The sequence below is a fragment of the Grammomys surdaster genome, unplaced genomic scaffold (assembly GCF_004785775.1).
Source record: "Grammomys surdaster isolate TR1022 unplaced genomic scaffold, NIH_TR_1.0 126187, whole genome shotgun sequence".
NCBI classification, from domain to species: Eukaryota; Metazoa; Chordata; class Mammalia; order Rodentia; family Muridae; genus Grammomys; species Grammomys surdaster.
Window position 1 is genome coordinate 5,936,126 of NW_021620993.1, and position 19,594 is coordinate 5,955,719.

Sequence of the window (19,594 nt, forward strand, 5' to 3'; positions counted from 1 at the left end):
AGCCCGTCCTGTGGACTGGAGACATTTACTGCCTGACCTTCCCATGAATTTTCAACCAGGTAAGGCCCAGTCAGTAAAGAAAGGCCTGGTAAGAATGGCAGGCAAGCCCTCTGTAAGTCATCAGAAGCTGGCATGGGTGCTGGGCACCTACCAAAGGGCCGCTTGCCCAAGCCCAGGCAGGACAGGTGGTAGGCCTTGGTGCAGAACTTTCGGTCACACAGCACCAGCTGTCCGCCATCACCACAGCGGAAGCACTCATCCTCTGACTGCCGCTTTCCTTCACCCTTGGCTCTGCGTCTTCTGGTTTTCTTCTTGGCCTTTTTACCCTTTTCCTCTGAAGAGAGGGATGTTGATGTCTAGAATCAAAAGAATTAAGCATAGTTCTCATAAAAGAATACAGACAGAAGCAGTAATAAAAGACAAACTACACAGATGCCCCCACACAGCAAGGTCAAGAGGGCCATTACAGATCCCTAGGGTGTTCCAACATAGGGTGCCTGGGCTAGAAATGTAGCTAAGGGCTGTAGGCTCCATTCCTAGCACCACAAAAGGGTACACCCTACACAGGAGAGGGCCATGGCCAATGCCATGATCACTACCCTCCTGCTAAGACACAATATACAGGCTCAATAATGTCATGCTTGGGATCTGGTGACACATCCCGTGGCCAGAGTATTGGCCTGCTGGCCACTTCTCTTAGCTAAGAATTCAATTATAAGCAGAACAGATTAGGGCAAACCAGCAGTCCATCAGAAAATATCTAGATGGTGGGCTTGGTCTGCAGCTTGAGGTGGAGCTGCCCATGATATCCTTGGCCTTTTGCATGCAAGGGGTGCCCCAAAAGTCATGTTTTCCCAAGGACCTTGAAGACATAATTTTAGAAGTCATTGTGAATAAAACTACAATAAAAAAATCAACACTGTGGCACATCAAGCAAGCATGACTTGTAATCAACTTGAAAGGGACTGGAGTCCAAAGGTGGTGACTCAGTGGGAGAGCACTTGTCTAGCAGGCATGGGCTCTAAGATATACATTCAACAGTGTAAACAACAAGGTAGCAGGGCAATAGAGGCAGTGGTCAAGACAGACACCAACCACATGGAGCTTCATGTGAAGCAACACAATGCCAGCCAGGATACAGATTCTACAACCTGAGGAATGCCACAGCCATCAACAGAGGCAGGAAAGAGGCCTGAACAACTCTTGAAACGTTGGAACAAACATGGTCCTGTCAATAACTCTGATTTTACCTACCTGTGTTCAAAACTGAGTTTATGTTCCTGCCGTTTAAGCCACATATCTGTTGGTGCTTCATTAGGGTAATTCTCACAGGAATTATATCAGTGAAGAAGTCTTAACTGGCCTATACTGGCAGAGGGCCTCACTAACCCCAATCCACACACTGCAGGGATCCTGCCCTTGTCACAGCAACAGTGAATTGAGAAGAGGTACTGGTTACTAGAAAGCAGTCTTCTCAGATGCAATAACGGCAGCAGAGTTTTGTGTCTGAGCTTCACAGAAAGAAGTTGTGATGCCCTTACCTTTGGTCTGTCTCCAAGGAACCCACTACAGTTGGAGGCTCCACACCGACAGACTGTCTTTTCATTGCCCAAACAATCGAGGTTATAGTTGAAAGTCAGCTCTGTACCTAAAGGAGACACAGTGCTTTGTTAGAGGATCCCATCTTCCTGAGGCAATGGATGCTAAAGTTAAGAGTTAGTCTCAAGAAAATGTGCCCCCCTACCCCTCGCTCCTTTCAGGCACAATGGCATGATTCACAGAGTTCAACAGTTCGCCTCATAAAACAGATATCCACAACAAAACTTCCAAATTCTTATCCTAGACATTTCCAAACTCTGCCTGTCCATATGGCACCAGAAACTTGTAGGTCCCCAGTGATGTACCTGCAGGAATGTCACACACAGCAAACAGGCCAACCCGTGTGTCCCCATTCACTGTCCACTTCAGGGTCTCACAATTGGGCTGGCAGCTATGGTTCATGAATCGTGAATAATTCCCTTTGGGGCCAGCATCAATTATGCGGTCCTGTAGGAAAAAGAGTCAATGGCATTTTAATCTTTAAAGGGAGTCTAGGTTGTATCAGATGATAACGTTGCTTGTTATACTGAGAATCAGGGTACCCTGCTGTCCATCTGGACCAGGCACTTCTCAACCAGTCCAGATTCTCTTGTTCAAAACCAGAACACAAAGAGAACCCACGTGAGCAGTGGTGAGGACAGCGAACTGGCACCTACAACATCACCCCTATCAACAAATAAGCTGGGAGAAATACTAGTGTCACAGATTTGGGAAGGTTAGCAAGAGCCTGCAGAAAACCAGCACTGCCAGATAACAGCAAACTGCAATAAAAGTAGGCAAGCAGTATCAACTCCTAAAGAGCAAGGAGGACACAAGCGTAACATGTTCAAGCTCCTACCAGCTGGAACAATGGACTGTGTCCATGATGCTGATGCTGTGCTGACACTAGAGGGATAGGCACAGGCTGACAGTTCTGAAATGGCAATGTGCAGAATCACAATGTGAACACACAGTGGCTCTGGGAATTAACTCAATGAAATCCAAGTGCCCAAGTACAATAAAAAAATAAGAACCACCTATCACAGCCCAGTTCAGGAGATGGGCAGGTGAGTTCTCTACAGTGGTTATTTATGAGGTCAGTGATGTCTGAGTAGGGATGAGTCTGTGCCAACAGTATTCCTAGCTGTGCCTGTAGACCAGAGAGCACTGCGAACAGCAAACACTCGGGATGACTGTGCCTGTGCCACCTGATGAGTGCTGACCTTAGGGGTTTCTCTTGGCAGTAAACACTGGGTTCCTTTAAGAAACCTCCAAGGTTTGCACCCATCAGTTGGTGTAAACATAGAGAAACTTGGTGGGCATGCCTAGTCTTAGGTACTTCAGATGCTAAGGAAGGAGATCACTTCAGCCCAGGACTCAGAATTCACTCCAGAAGAAAAAAGTAGAAACAGTATCAGATGTAGCTCAGTGACCTGCATTTTACTATACTAAATTAACACCCTAACAGTTCTGTGTGTTTTTGAAGATGACAGATGAACAATGTAGCTTGTTGAATCACACCTTAGCTGTATTTGTATACTTAGCTGGTGAGATGGCTCTCAAGATAAAGGCATTTGCCATCAAGCCCCATAGCCGGAGCTTGAACCTCAGACCCTACACCATTGGAGAACTGACCTCTAAAAGTTGTCTCTGACTTCTACAAGTATGCCACAATGTGCACAATCACACACATACACAGTAAATACATGTTTGAAAAAGTGCATGCAAGTATGTGACTATAAGCACATATGTGACGGTCATGGGACAGCTGTTTAGAAGTCAGTTCTCTACTTCCACCTTGTCTTTGGTTTCTGATATTGTGCCATGTAATCCAGGGTAGCTGACTTGAGAACTCTCCAACTGAATTTTTTTTTAAATCAAAGACTTATTTGTATTTATGTGTTTGTATGTCTCTGTGACTATGGATGTCACATGAGTGTGGTTACTCAGAGAGGCCAGAAAAAGGTGGTGCTGGAGTTATAAGCAGGTAGGCCTGATATGAGTCATATGAACTGAACTTAGGTCCTTCAGAAACTATCCAAGTTTGTATACATCTGTGTGTGTGTATACATCTGTGTGCGTGTGTACATCTGTGTGCATGTGTGCATCTGTACATCTGTGTGCATGTGTACATCTGTGTGCATGTGTACATCTGTGTGCACGTGTACACCTGTGTGCATGTGTACATCTGTGTGCATGTGTACATCTGTGTGCATGTATTCAGAGGACAGTTCAAGCCTGGGTGCTATTTCTCAAAGGCTTTCTGTCTTGTTTTTCTCTTTAATATCCATTTATTTCTTTGTTTGCTGTGTGTGTGCACATACTTGTGTGTGCCATGGTACTGGTGTGGAGGCTAGAGGACAACTTTCCTGAGATGATGCTCTTCCCCCAAATGGGTCCTTGGGATTAAACTCAGGCCTTCAGGCTTTCTGTGAAGCACCTTTATCCAATGAGCCATCTTGCCTCAACAAAATCCCTACTGCTTTTAGAGATAGACTCTTTCACTGAAATCTGTGGTTCACCAATTATACTAGTCTGATCAGGAACCCAAGGATCCTTCTGTCTCTACCTTCCTTGCATTGGGATTGTAAGAATATGCTACCATGCTCATCTTTTTTTAATAAAAGCTTACTGGGTTTTTTTCCCGTGTGTGTGTGTGTGTGACTGAGCCATATGCCCAGCCACATCTTAACCATTTTTATGTGTATAATTAATTCTAACAAATACATTTACAGGGGCACCCCTTTAATTCTTTGCTATTTACATACTCGAGAGGGAACACCTTCCTCTTTTTTTTTTTTTTTTTTTTTTTTTTTTGGTTTTTCGAGACAAGGTTTCTCTGTATAGCCCTGGCTGTCCTGGAACTCACTCTGTAGACCAGGCTGGCCTCGAACTCAGAAATCCGTCTGCCTCTGCCTCCCAAGTGCTGGGATTAAAGGCGTGCGCCACCAACGCCCGGCCACCTTCCTCTTAAATGCTCAGACTATGATGGGTATGGGCTATCATGCCCAGCCCTTTGAGTTCTTTAAACATCTTTCAAATTATGGTTTTAGGCCATGCATAATAACCTGTGCCTATAATTTCCACACCAGGTTGGCCTGAGGCAGAAGGATTCCAAGTTCAAGGCCAGCATGGGCTATAAAGGTAATTCAAAATCAAGGATGGGGTGTAGTTCAGTGGTAGATCATAGAATCTGTAGGAGTTAAGAGTTTGATTCTCCAACACTTAAACAAAATTGACAAAAGCTGTTTAATTTTTTCTGTCTAGAGATCTAAGAGGTCTTTTTAAGAGCTATACTTGGGGACTAGGTAAAAACACTGACTGCTCTTCCAGAGGTCCTAAGTTCAACTTTCAGCAACCAGGTGGCTCACAACCATCTATAAGGGTGTCCATCTGATGCCCTCTTCTGGCACACAGGTGTACAGACAGAGCACTCATACATAAAATAAATAAATCTTTCTTTTAAAAAAGTTAAAATTGGTTTAATTGTTCCTCTTAATGGGACATTTCTTTTCTGTTCTTTGTAGAGCTTAGGATTTTTTAGCTGAAACCTGGACATCTGAATCTGATAATACAGTAACTCTGGAAATCGGACTATTCCTCCTCCTCTGATTTTTGTTCTTTTCTTTCTACTGTTGTTCTAGGCGGCAGCTTCTTCTTCTTCTTCTTTTCTTCTTCTTCTTCTTTTCTTCCTCCTCCTCCTCCTCTTCTTCCTCCTCCTCCTCTTCTTTTTCTTCTTCTTCTTTTTTCTTTTTTTAAATGGATGACATCTGTGGCTTTTTCTGAGCCTGTGCCTTCCCCAGGGCAGGCACAGTTGTGAAAGTCCTAGTTTTTAATGTGTAGCTCTAAAATGAGGGAAAGGGGGAGTGAGGTGGGAAATGAGCTACACCTTCTTGCGCTATCAGCACACGGGGTACAGGAGCATCCCTTCGGCAGTCAAGCATTTCTCCTTACTACAGTGCTGACTCTTGCTTTCTGTTTGTTGGCCTCCAGAATCCTAGCTTGCCAGCTTTCCCAACAAACTAGAATGACCTCCTACAGAAGGTCTTCCACGAACCTACTCATAGTTTATCTTCTTAATCCTGTGTCATGTCAGAGCCTGAAGGAGGACACGTTACTCAGCCCCAGAGCTCTAGGGTCTACACCTTTTTGCAACTTTTTTTTTTGATTCAAAAAACAAAAACAAAACCAGAAAAAAAACCCACAGGGGAAAATGAAAAAGCACAATGCACATTACTACATCCTACCCACCTGTATTAGTTATTATTTTGCCATATTCACTATCTCCTGTTTTACAATGCAGGCAGACATATACGTGTATGTGCATATGCACGCGCGCGCACACACACACACACACACACACACACACAACCATACAACCACCACTAGAACCTTCAGGGCTAGCTGCTAACATCTTGCTCCACCCCTGTACAGAAGCTTGCTTGCTCACTCATTTTCCCTCCCTCCCCTCTATCCCTCAGCTTTTTGAGATGTGGTCCCTGACCTCACACTCAAGATCCTGCTGCCTCACTGTCCCAAGTGCTGGGATTATAGACACTCACTGTACTTGGCTTCAGTGTCTCCTGAGTCTCTGTGTCTTAGCCCTCTTGTCTGACACTGTCCTCACTGAGTAGTCCACACACCAGTCTATGGCAAATGGAGTTGAAAAATGGTCACATTTCCAAAGGCGACAGTTGGCTGAGGTTCTTGGAGCCATTCCTATTTCTACAGTGGCTCTTTATCCCCAGAAAGCAGAGTCTGTTTGCTATGCTCTACTCCAAACACCTGCTCAGTAGCCATTTTCTATCTTGCCATTTTCAAGCACGATTATTAGTCTTGTCTTTGAAACAGAGCCCCACTTTTTGAGCTTACTGGTTGCAGAAGACACAAGAGTACCAGTCTGAAGCACTTTCTCTACCTATGGCTAGTTACCTTCATTCTGAGAACACCAAAACCCTCTAGCATATAGGTTCCATCTGCTTAAAACTATGAATTACAGAGCTGTGGAGAGTGGCACACACCTCTAGTCCCACTGATGTAGGAAGGTGGCGAAGGTTAGTGCTTGAACTCAGAAGTTTGAAGTCAGCATGAACAGCATATATACAGAGAGAACGCATAGGATTCAAAGCAATAGATCAATTCACAGCCAAAGACCACTCTACAGTGTAGCCCAGATAGCTTGAAATGCTTATGTCTATGCTTTGTTCCTTTCTCTCCTTGGTCTTAAGAAGACTCTTGGTACACTATTTATGTTGTACTAAACACATATGGCTTAGGATACTCTCTGCCAAGGGGCAGCTCTATATTCAGGAAAAAATACGTAAATGTTTGTGAAAAAAAAGTTATTAAGGAGAAGAAATGAGAATGTCAACAAAATACAAAGGCCAATCATATAGGTGAACCCTCTCGGTCCATGTTCAAGATTTCAGGAATGCACAGCAAACACAAACACAGGCTTTCTTTCCATTACCTTGTCTATGGTAAGCATGTAAAAGTGAGTGATGTCATTCTCGTGTGCATACTTGATTCTTGCCATACACTCCTCTTCATCAATCAGCTCACCAACATACTCATTAACAAATTCTCCCTGGAAATCAGAAGAATACAATGACTGAGTACATACCAACCAATTCTCAGAATCAGGGTTCAAACACCATGACACTATCAATCAGTCTAGGGTAATGCGTTAATATCTTGGGGTAGGGACCCTAGAAGTCCTTGGTTAAGTTCAAATTCAAGTGATCTCTATATATCTTATAAATAAAGATTGCCAGTGGCAATTATATCACGGTATTCTAGAGCAGCAACCGTCCGTATTACTTCCTTCACTGTCTTGCCTCTTAGGCACATATCTAGTCCATGTAAGTAATCATTCCACGCAGACTCCCCCAAAGGAAAGAGGTTATAAAGAACTTGACAGGCAGGTTCTACAGCAAGTCTACATGAAGCAACAGCTGTGGCAACCAAGGAAGAAAGCTAGAGAAGGGTACATCTACACAGTCCTTTAAAAAAAAAAATATGGCCGATACTAGTGCTACAGCTTACACATTATCCATGCTGGACCTACTCTTGTCATGGACCTTGAGTTTGAAACTACTGGTCCCTAGGTCAGAAAAAAGCACTTCAGGGCCAGTCTGTGACAAGGTAAGCAACAATTCCACTTGTGTCTCTATGAAGGGGATATACTGGCAAGTGAATCTGAAAGCAGAAACAGGGTTAGCAGAAGTTAGTCTCTCACCAATGAATTTATTTACTTTTATGTATATCGGTGTTTTGCCTGAATATATGTCTGTACATCTCATGTGCTTGGTACCCTTGGAGGCCAGAAGAGGACATTAGATTCCCTGGAACTAGAGTTATAGATGATTATGAGCCACCATGTGGGTGCTAGGAATAGAACCCAGGTCCTTTTAAAGGAACAACTAGTACTCTTAGCCACTGAGACATCTTTCCAGTCCTGCCAATGAAGTTGTTGTTTATCTAGTCCATACTGGATTCTGCTGAGACAATGTCAAATCGTAATGCTTCTTTAGCTCTTGCAGGAATGCCAGAGCATCTGACTGCTAGTCTGAGGAAAAGCAATCATTTCACAGACTCTTTTTTTCCTAAGAAGCAAACATTAGAATTCAGACCTAAGACATGCTTCAAGGAAATTTATTAGTATTAACTCTGATAGGAGTTATGTAATGTTTTAAAACATTTGGGAGGGACGGGAATGGAACTCATGATGTAGGCTATACTGGCCTTGAACTCGAGAGATTTGCCTGCCTTTGCCACATACCAAGTACCTGTCGACTTTGCCATATGTACCATCATACCTGGCTTACAACTTTTAACTACAATAATTCAATCTGAACACTATTTTAAACTATTTTACACAAATGCAAAAACAAAAACCCCACATACAATAAGCAGTAAGCCATAAATTCTTACGAGGGCTAGTGAGATGATCCAGTAGGTAAAGACCTTGCCACCACGCCCGAGGACCTCAGTTCAATCCCTGAGACCCACGTGGAAGGAGAAAACTGACTCCCAAACGTTGTCCTCTGATCTACACACACATGCCATGGCATATGCACATCCACATACATTCTAGTATACACAAAAACCCACAATTAAGAATCACTACATAGTACAAAAAGAAGAAAACACATTACATACTTTTCTGATGTCCCTTTTGGCAACGAGGCCCCACCCTTTGCCATCTGTCTTGATGATCTTGGTCTCAGGGTACTGGCGCTTAGTGAAACACTGGTTCTGGCAGTATTCCCCTGCAGGACACACCTGCGGGTGGCACTCAAACATGAGCATCCTGTTTAGACACTCTGAATCAGAGCCACAGGGGTTCTCATCAGTGGGCTTACAGTTGCATTTTGGGATTTCAGAAATGTCAGCTGTATAGATCTGGACTTTGCCGTAAGGTTTATTCACCTGTAGGGGGAAAGCATGTTGTCATGACTACTTTGTAAACAAAGAACCTGGCCCCTGTACACTCATATTGCTCCCTCAAGGACCCGCCTTGGAGACTTGCATCCTAGTAATCATCTCTGGACCCAAAGACTCAGGTTCTCATGGACCTCCTAACAGCCACAACCCGGGTCTAAAAAAGTCAGTAGCCCAAAAGCCACGTTCACTACTCCGTTGAAAACACACACACACACACACACACACACACACACACACTGTGCCCCCTCCCCTTCCCAACAGGCCCAGCACCTTGATATGCTTGTATGGTGGAGGCTTTCTTTCACTCTCCTGTGTTTCTCTGGCTTCCCGCTGAAGTTTGATTTCATTAAAACGAGCTTCAGCTTCTTGCAATGCTGAAAAGTCAACAGGATATAAGAAATATATTTCAGTAAATAACTACATCTATCTTTTATGCTCCATATTCATTGCTAAGTACTGTTGTTAGTTTCTAGGAAGCTATAGGCTATGAACCACTGGAAAAGGCAAGTGAGTGCCTAGTGACTGAGCACTGGAAGCTCATCTGGGCCACCTCAGCAAAAAGCATGGTTTGGTCTCTGTCAGGCATTACCTGTTCTCTGTATTGAGTTCTAAGGACAAGGCAACAGTGCTGGTGCTTGGGAAACAGTGTATTAAGGAAAAAAGAGAACTTCTCTTTGTAAGCAAACATGCTTTGATAAGAAGCTCTGGTTCAGATCACCAAAGGATACATCAATACTCAAAGCTCACAGAATGTCAATGTTATTTTGAGGCCTGGTCAGTGGATGGGCTAAGCTGGCAGCTGCTGATCAGTCATTAGTGGGCCCAACTTAACAGCAGGCCATTATCAGGAGTCAGAAGCCTGGAGTCCCATTTTCACCATTTGGAACTGTATCAAACTCACTGGGTTGCCACAGTCTCTACTAGATCTCTCCTTCCTGGTGACTTTCAAGAGTCTTTTGATAGTTATCCATTCTTACTAAAACTTCTTAAAGCTGCCAAATGTTGAAGCATCAGGGGAAGAGAACAGGTTGCTGATCTTTGATGCCTGCTAAACTCTCAGCTGCAGGCAAGGATCCAAGAGCTCTCAAGAGACAGATCTTCATCTACCATGGCAAATCCCATTAGCAGTGACATAACTTTAGTTCTCCCTGGATGCATGGAAGCACTTTAAACTTTTCCTACTGTCCACACTCACTCTGCACTTAAGAGAAAATGCTGACTCTGCATGTGCAATGTCACATCTCTAATCTCCTGTTTCCTTCCTGCCAAAGCCATGATCTAGCTTAACCATACTTTCTATACTCTGTCTCACAGACTGTAGAATTAGATACAGCATTCCTGTCAATCTGCCCACCCTGACACTGTGTAAGGCACCCAAGGTCCCACTATGTCTTCTGAATTGGAATGAATTAGCAGCTGAGGTCTAACCATAGGAAATCATCTGCAGAGATGCCACACAAAGGCTACCTATGGAAAATATCTGTAATCAGTGCTAAAGATAGTATCTTTTCTGCCAGGCAGTGGTGCCACATGCCTTTAATCCTAGCACTCAGGAGGCAGAGGCAGGTGGATCTCTGTGAATTTGAGGACAGCCTGGTCTACAAAATGAGTTCCAGGGCAACCAGGGTTGCAAATAAATAAATAAATAAATAAATAAATAAATAAATAAATAAGTCACTTAATAAAGTTAATTACAAGTTAATATTGTAAAAGTTATTTAACAGCTTAAGTATACTTCAATAAATGCATCAGCCTACAAACTTCCTTTTTCTCTAGTATAAAGGTAGAGAAAATATTTAGTCCAAGAATTTTCTAAAATATCAAATTTCTTTCTTTTTTTTAAAAAAGATTTATTTACTTTATATATATGAGTACATTGTTGCTGACACACCAGAAGAGGGCATTACAGATGGTTGTGACCCAACATGTGGTTGCTGGGAATTGAACTCAGGACCTCTGGAAGAGCAGTCAGTGCTCTTAACCACTGAGCCATCTCTCCAGCCCAACACCAAATTTCAAAAGAACAGAAATTAGGATTAACAAGCCATAAGAGAATGGCAACTACGCTCCACTGGGAAATCTCCATACCGTTCTTGAAGACTCTTCCGATGCCTCTGACCCCCTGGTAGCGGCTGCCCCGGTCCCCCTCCATGTATGGGAACACTCGTGCCTGATGTGTCCAGTAATAATCTTTAGACCCAAAGAAAAACACAGGGAATTCTCCAATCTCGTGCTTCATTTTCTGAATATTTGGGGGAACATTTTTGGGATGGCAAACTTCTGCTGGCCACCATCTATTATAAATATTAAAAACAGGATTCACATATTCTTCAGAGAGTGACAATTTTCAATACTTAGTACTCTAAAGTATAACAAACACATTTGAACAAGAAGACTTTATAAAAGCATAGACTTTTACTGCATACCTGTAGTTCCCAAGTTTGACCCAGATGATGTCTTGAAAGTGGAGTTTCTTTCCAGCCCGGCAGTCATTGCAGAACCAGCTGCCATCCGGCATCTCGATGTTCAAACAATCAGGGTGAAAGGCTGCTGGGCAGGCCTCACAGCATAGAAGGCTTCCCCCTACAAGAAGAGAACAGGCTAGCCTGAGCTTGTCTCTCCAGGTCAGATTAGGCCTTTTTTTTCTTGTTTTTTGGTTTTGTTTTGTTTTTTCCAGGTATGGTTTTCCAGATGCATACATCTGCCTGCCTCTGCCTGGGCTGATGAGTACAGGGATCAAAGGCGTGCACCACCACTGCCTGGCTAGGCCCTCTCCCTCAGCCTGTAACTGTCACAAACCCAACAGAAGCACGAGCGTCAGTATATCAACCATGTGTCAACACTCAATGGCATCACTTTACCAAAGTCACCTTCTTAAAGTCTATGTGACTCTTCTCTTAGTTTACACTTCAGCATCAGCACACATAGCAGAATCGATCCTTACCTTTGGAGCACACGAAGCACCAGCTCACATTGACATGAGTGTGGTGTCGCTTCCCCTTCCGGGCAGTGAAGTGGCCTGTGCAGATTATGCTGTTAGAAGTAATCACCGAACATCCTGCTGCCAGACAGGCATCCCCTCCATGATAGGCAACGGGGCATCGGACACACCGCATCAGTTTACCTAAAGGAAATAACATCCTGAGGACCAGAAATACTCCTGACTTCATGACCAACATCATGAAGTCTGAGAAAATTAGAAAATTTAAGATGAAAGGCTCTGGAGCTATTTAATAACAATACCTTCCATGAAGGCAAAGGTTTGAAAACAGTGTTTGGAAAAAAAATCAGACACTATTTAAATCTCACATTCTAAAGCAGGGTCAACCAGCATTTCTTAACCTAATGCTGCTATCATTTGGGATTTGGGAGAGCCTCTTCTGGGCATCTTACCTACTAGATAGTGACAGCAAATTCTTAAATATTGCTAAATGTATCTTGGCAGAGAAGCCCTGTGACAAGGACAAGACTACACTCTCCAATCCTATATAACCACCCTTATCTTTCACATATATAATTTGATTTTAAAATATTTCCCATTTGAGGATGAAGTTCAGTGGTGAAGCATTTGCCTAGTATGTGAGGCTTAGGGTCTACCTCTTATATTACAAATAAAGGTTTCCCTTATATACGAAGTGCCTTTTAAAAATATGCAAACAAAATCCAGAGATAGCTGAGGTAGTATCCTTTGTTGAAAATCAAGAATTTGAATGTGCTAACAGATATGGAAAGAATGGAATGGAAGGTCTTCTGTTACAGGAAAAAAAAACAACATTTGACTCATCTTATGATGAGTCAACAGAAATTAGAGACTGTTACAGTTCACAACCTCTGCTGACACCTGTTGGGCATCAAGGGGCCTGCTTTCAGAAGTACCAACACACTGCCAGTGAACCCACACCCAAGTTTTAAGGGCATATCTATCTGTACCTTTTGATGGCCGTGGATTTGAAGGATTTGAGGCATGGCAGCTCATACAGCTGTGGAGAGGACAGCGAAAGCCTCGGCTCTCAAACACAGTGAGAGGGTATTTTTTTACACAGGCTTCATGGTAAAACTTTCCACATTGATTTACCACACAGCGTTTCACCTCCATCTTGCTTTCTTTACATACAAAGCATGAGTGAATCCCTAACAAGTGATCCAAGAAAAGAGAAAGGTAGAGAGAACAAGAGTTAAGTTACACTTCTGAGCAACTAGCACAAGGCAGCTGTTTTGGAGCAGCCTGTGTTGCTAAAGCGTCTATCTCTGTTTCCAACCTTGATGACTAGTCTAAGCCTTCTTCAGGAAACCCACCAGTAATCAGAGTTCACAGTTATCTAATCTCCAGCTTCACCTAAATACGGGAAGTCTTTCTCCTTCCTGGCCCACTCAACAATGCAGCAAAGGCTTGCTACAGCTATAGAAAGACTAGTATCTGAAGTCTGCTATTGCTGCTGGGCTGCCTGGACAGCTTGACTCTTCTTGGGACTAGTCAGTAAGGAGGAGGGGCCACTGTGCAGCCAGTCTTCTTCTCACTGTGATTCTAGACTTTACAATGAATCCTGAGGCACTAGAGTAGTACTCAACCCCTCAGTTAACTTCTTGCTGAAAATAAACTGAGTTACATTGAATCTCTGTAAAGAACTTCGAATTCTAAAAATACCAGTGTTCTGTAACTGTCTACTAGTTAGTCAGGACTGTTTGGAGGTACAATGCCCCACAACCGCCACCTGTAGAGCAAGGCTCAGGCTAGCCCTGCAAAAGAGTTTGGAAAAATACATAGCCTTTTATTTCCTCATTCACCAGTCACTGTACCCTGAACTACTTTGTCCAGTGATATTGTCATTCAAGTTAATACAGTCAGTGGAAGAGCAGCTTAGGAACATACACCTTTCAGTCAGTATGTGTGGGCTTTGTTTTCTGCCAAATGACTCATACACAACTAGAGAATGCACAGAAGGACAGGACAAGCAGCACTGACTTCCACACATAAACCCCAAGCCTCGGAAGCTGGAACTTACCTGAGGTACATTCGGTGCAGGTGAATCTTCCTTCTGGTCTTCGGGAAAGTCCAAGGCAGGCTAGGTGGAATGCTCCACAACAGGGGCCCTCACACAGTAAAAGACTGCCAGTCTTCTCACACAACTGTGGGAGGGGAACAGAGGGCAGCATGAACAGCCAGAGCCCTTTCAGGGGCCCCCTCACCACAGGGGACAATTTGATTCCATCTTTGACATGCAAATAAACATAACCAAAGAGTGAAATACCTAGCAGGATTCCAGACTACAGACAGGTTAAGTTAGACAGTGTTAGTTAGTCCCTCAGCAAGTTCTAAGGAAACAAAAGACCAAAACCCAGAAAGATGCATTCAGGTTTTCAGCTCAGATGTGAACGTCAAAAATAAAACAAAAACAAAAACACAAAAAACCCCAAGACCCATGGCATATTTTCATCATAAACTAGCTGTCCTCTCACAGATGGAAACAATGGAGCTCACTGTCAAGCATTTCTCAACTTTGGAAAAATCAGTAGTCCAACATTGACACGGACACTGACTATACCTCACAATGGTGCAGGGACTTAGGTGAGTAGCTTTCTTAAGATCTCCAACCCATAATCCAGCACAGGTAGGAAACTGGCCCAGACAGTACCTCTGTAGGAATGGATCTAGTTATACCACCCCAATCCATAACTGGCCTACCCAATGAACTAAGTAGCAAAGGCACCGTATCACCCTAGCACCTTACCCCTTAAAGCACATACTTCCAAGTACTATTTCAAACACGCACGCACGCACCCACGCACACATATTTTGCTGCCATCTGAGAATGAATGTTAACTTAGGTAATTTAATACCAGAATTCTGCTGACAATCTAACCCTTCCAAAGAGGTATAAGGAAGAGGATGCTGGAAACTCACTCTGTTGTTCTAGGACTTCATTAAAAGCCCTCACAAATACAACAAACACCGTCTACCCCTCACCTGACACACGTACTCCTTTTTGGCAACCATTCCTCTTTCAGATTTTTTAGATGAGACGGATGCTTCGGTCTGTGTTTCATCTGCACTTTCATACGGAGACTCTGACGGTTCATCTCCTGGGCTGTCTGAGACCTGGAGATGAAGGAGGTGGACGACAGTTCACTAGCCACAGAGAACAAGTGGCCACGTCCTTTGGACACGGCCCACACTTCTTGTCCTATTACCCAGTGATACACATCACTGGCTTTGGAAGTAATAAAACTTGTAAAACACTGCATAGAGAACTGCAGAAGTAGACTTTATTCTACTCAATATTTAATATACATATGTACATAAGACATTCCTTTAAATAAAGTAACTTATGAAAATCCAATTATCTCTCTTCTAAGTAAACTGATTTCTGGGAATATTCTTGCCCTTTCTTACCCAATGTGTTTAGACCCAAATAACCACATGAATTATTAAAAAAAAAAAGTGAAGTTGCAAAAAAGACCTCAAAGTAGCTGTTTCTCACTCTACTGAGGACACTGTGCTCCCCGGGAACTGATTCAAGAGTCAGGAAAGTCACTGACACACATTGCAGTCTGAGTGCCTTGTCTCTCCTCTCAAAGCTAACTGGTCCCACCCAACTCATCTGCTCTGCCCCACAGAAAGGCAAGAAATAATTCCTGCCTTCTCTAACACTTGACCCTAAAGAAAAGATCTGGGAGAAATGCAGCAGCATGCTGAAGAAAGCACCCGTTTTCCTGGCCCCCTCCACTGAACAGAAATTAGGATCCAGCTACAATCTCACCCTTGCTGCACAAATCACCCTGTCCTCATTTGACAAGTACTACCAAGAAATGTTTAAATGTGTAAAATAGAAAACTCTTGCATCTATCAAATGGAAAAGCTTAATTTTTCTTTTGTCTTTATCTGATCTTAGAAAGTGTTGAAAATTGAATTTTGGAGATAAAACAATGCAAAAAAGGTATTAACTCTGATTCATGTCTACCTCATAAATCAGAAGTTATTACGTTACAGGCTTGCTATCTGCCAGTGAACACAATGCTAGACAGTGTAATTAGGCCACATTAAAAAAACAAAAACAAACTCACCAGGGACTCTGGCCCATTGATTCTGCAGCCTTATTGATGAGCTTTCCCTTTATCTCATTGAATTATTGGGAACAATGAGAGAAAAAACATGCATCTTCTCTGATTTGAACTCAGTGTTAAAGTGGGGTAAATTAACAAGGACTCCTGTGGCTCTGATGGGCCATGAGAGCAAGGGACAGCCTCAGTGTGATGCCATTCTAGTCTCACTAGACACACAGAGCAACAAGAATGTAATGAAGGAATAAAAACAGTCCTTTCAATGTATTTTCTCACCTTTTGCAGGAAGATGGAAATAGCATGAAGAACACTAGATTAATGTCATATCATAAGGTCTGTCACCAGGAGGCTCACTAGTTGGAACTACAGGGCCCATTGGCAATCCCTCTCCCATCAGCTCACCTCCCACTTCTTTAACATCAACATCCAGAAAGAGGCAACGTGAAATGCTCTGAGTTCAAACTCCAAATTTAATACGTCCATCAGATATGAGGGTCACAGGTGGGAGTCTGAACACTTCTGAGATGTGACAGGATTAAGTACCAGGGAAGCCCAGCGCCTTAGGAATCAGTAGCCACAAAGCTTGCCCTGGATCAGAGAGCAGCTCCCATAGCCACACAAGGATGACCCATCTGACTAATGGAGGAACTGAGACCCAAAGGGTCTTTAGCACATCATCCATGGAAGAGAGCCCATGCTCCATCCACCCACTTCCCTTAGTGTGGATAAAACAAATTTCAAAACTATAAAAAGAGAAAGGAATGGAAAGAAAGACAGAAAACACAAACCAGTCCTGGGTCAGAGGAAGGAACAGCACCTTTTATTTAAGATTTACAGAAAGTTAGCACGTTTCCACTTGGAGATATTTCCTAAATTAACAAAGTCTGTTTGAGGAATTAAACACTGAATACATATTTTGAATGGAAATATAAATGTTAACGACACACATAAGGCTCATTTCCTGATTGGGTCTGTTATCCACATACAGAATATAGACCTTACAATATCACAGTTCATGACAGATTGTAGAAGGTCCACCTTCACCACATCCTCCCCCACAAATGGACAAAACTCCTACCCGGTCAAGAGGGTCCCTCAGCTCTCTGCTCAGCAAAGCACCTGCAAGTAGAGTCAAGTGTGCGCCTCACTCCAGCTGCAGGCTCCACCTCCATGTGTACCAGGTGACAGCTTACTTGGAGATGCCATTTGTGGAAGTGACATATCACCTGTATGGTCCCAACACAGTCCCAGATCTCAGTCTACAACATCTATGATCTATTCAGTATCCAACAGGATGTATTTGGAAAAAGAAAAATGCAGTGACTGATGGGATATATACTGTCAAGAATTTTCCTGTGGCTTCCTGTGTCCACCAAGGTCATGCTTGTGGCACTCATTCCCAAGCAGCTTAGTTTCTGACTTTCCAAAGTTTTCTTGAGTCTGAAAATACTTTCTCCACTCACTCCTTGGTATGTGATAATACCGAGTTGCCTACCTGCCTTAGACACACATTCCTTCAGGGACAGGAAGTGCAGTCTCCATCTATTACAGGGAGTTCAAGATGGCATTACCAAACATCATGTGACCCAGTAGAAATCTCCCAACTCACTGCCAGGAGCTATGTGGCCATCAGAAAGGCTCAATAAATGCAACTAGAGTTTACCCTACTGTGGCCACAAAGCAGACCCCTGCCCTTCTGCGGGCTGATACACATTGAGTTTTAATTTTTTTTGACAAAACAAATCCCTTCACAAGTTGAATACTACATCATTTTAAAATACAATTACAGACCTTGAACAGTAAGTATTTCTATAACCAACATTATTTTCATGTTTTAAGTTATGCTTTCATAAAGGAAGAAGCATAGAAATGCGTTCACAGACGGTTTTAGATTTACAAATGATAAGAATCCTGTGCTCAGCAGAGATAATGGTCTAAAATTAAAAGACTAATCTTCAGCAGGTCTTCCAAGTTAACATCACAGTGAAGTATTAAGAATAGAATTAAGACAATTTTAGATTAAGTCAACCATTCTAAAATCCTAGAATTCAAAATAATTTTTATTAAAGTTTGCACAGACTAGAACCCTCCTAGCCACTCCTAATTCAAAGCCAGGTATGAGTTACTGAGGACATGAAAGAGGGGGAAAAAAATCAAAATACAAAAAACGTTTAGTCCACAGAATGTCATTGTGCTTCACAGTCAGTTAATCTAAAGCCGGCTTCTACACAGTTAGCATAAGAGGACGGCAGGGTCTAAGGAGAGCTGAGCCACGCAGTCACACAGCCACTGTTCCCGTAAATGCATGCCTTACCAAAGTCAAGCCAGTCTCTAAATGCTCTACTGACTCAACCATGTCCCAGCTGTGTCCTCAGAAGCAGCCATCCCTTGGGAGTAGGCTGTGGAGGAGCCTGGTCCAGCCAGCTGCAGCAACAGGCCATGTGTCCTCACCTGAAAGGCTTGAGAACAGAAGAACCACCAGCCTACCTGCTTCCTTAGCTCATGTGACTGGCAATGCCCCTGTACAAAACTAGGACTCCACCTGATCTCAGTTTTTTATTTTTAAGTAGAATACCCCTGAAATGCTAGCATGTTTAAAACTGCCAGAGTTATTTGTTAAAAGCTGAACAACTAACTACATAGGCTAGAAAAAATATATATAAATTTGGATCTAGCACACAGGACTTCTGATAAGATGAGATACGTTAGGTTACTGGAAGTACATCCTTGTTAGTTAAACCCCAAAAAGCATTTCCCTTACCATTCCCAAACAAGGAAAAATGAAAACATACTTTTCTGTGTACTAAGGATGACCATTTTCCTTCACTGGCAGAAAAATTAGTGAAAAAAATCCTAATATTCTAAGTAAAACAATAAAAATAGTATCTAAAAGAAACAAAGTCAACTGCAATCACCAAAAATACTAAAATACATAGGAATCAATGTTTCTTAAAATAAATACGAAACCCAACAAGCTTTCTAGGTCAGTATTAGTAAGAAGCAATAAAAGCTCTAAAAGCATGTTAGGAAAGCCCTTCTGCTTTGTTTAGCAAAAGACAACCTGGATTTTATCATCCAAAAGATAAACACGGTTCTTGGAATTGATTCTTCAAAAACTGGATAGTGGACTGATTGATGCTAAAATAAGGTGCTGCACACTATCCTCCAAAGGGCCCTTGGGTTCTTAACAGAAGTCCATCTGGACAGCAGGATGCAAGGTGGATCAGCAACCTATATGTTTGAATATGTGTGAGGCGTATGTTACCTTAGAATCAAATGACAGAGAAAGAAAGCAAACTTACTAAGTGTTAATGACCCTATGGTTAACCTGCCACTGGACAAACAGTTCTAAAGATGGGAGCTATGACCTCATGGGACATCTCAGGCCCACATAAAGCAACTGAGGCCAACAAAGAACCACTCAGTCAGGATTCCTCATTCTGCTCAAGTGAGCCGAGTGAGCTAGGAGCTTATAAAGAATACACACCAGTGCTGAAGGACAGACAGAACA

At 42.8% G+C, this 19,594-nt stretch overlaps 1 protein-coding gene across 3 annotated transcripts in view; it reads right to left on the reverse strand.

The window, feature by feature from the left end:
- Positions 1-19,594, reverse strand: part of Nsd2 (nuclear receptor binding SET domain protein 2) — a 79,229-nt gene that overhangs the window by 4,637 nt on the left and 54,998 nt on the right. For all 3 annotated transcript variants that reach the window (XM_028758013.1, XM_028758012.1, XM_028758014.1), the window contains 12 exons: positions 14,990-15,121; positions 14,028-14,151; positions 12,955-13,155; positions 11,969-12,148; positions 11,451-11,607; positions 11,113-11,318; positions 9,295-9,398; positions 8,740-9,009; positions 7,049-7,165; positions 1,905-2,046; positions 1,542-1,648; positions 152-356 (listed from right to left, as the gene is read on the reverse strand). In XM_028758013.1, coding sequence (XP_028613846.1) covers positions 152-356; positions 1,542-1,648; positions 1,905-2,046; positions 7,049-7,165; positions 8,740-9,009; positions 9,295-9,398; positions 11,113-11,318; positions 11,451-11,607; positions 11,969-12,148; positions 12,955-13,155; positions 14,028-14,151; positions 14,990-15,121 — 1,945 coding nt within the window. The remainder of the gene's footprint in view (positions 1-151; positions 357-1,541; positions 1,649-1,904; positions 2,047-7,048; positions 7,166-8,739; positions 9,010-9,294; positions 9,399-11,112; positions 11,319-11,450; positions 11,608-11,968; positions 12,149-12,954; positions 13,156-14,027; positions 14,152-14,989; positions 15,122-19,594) is intronic.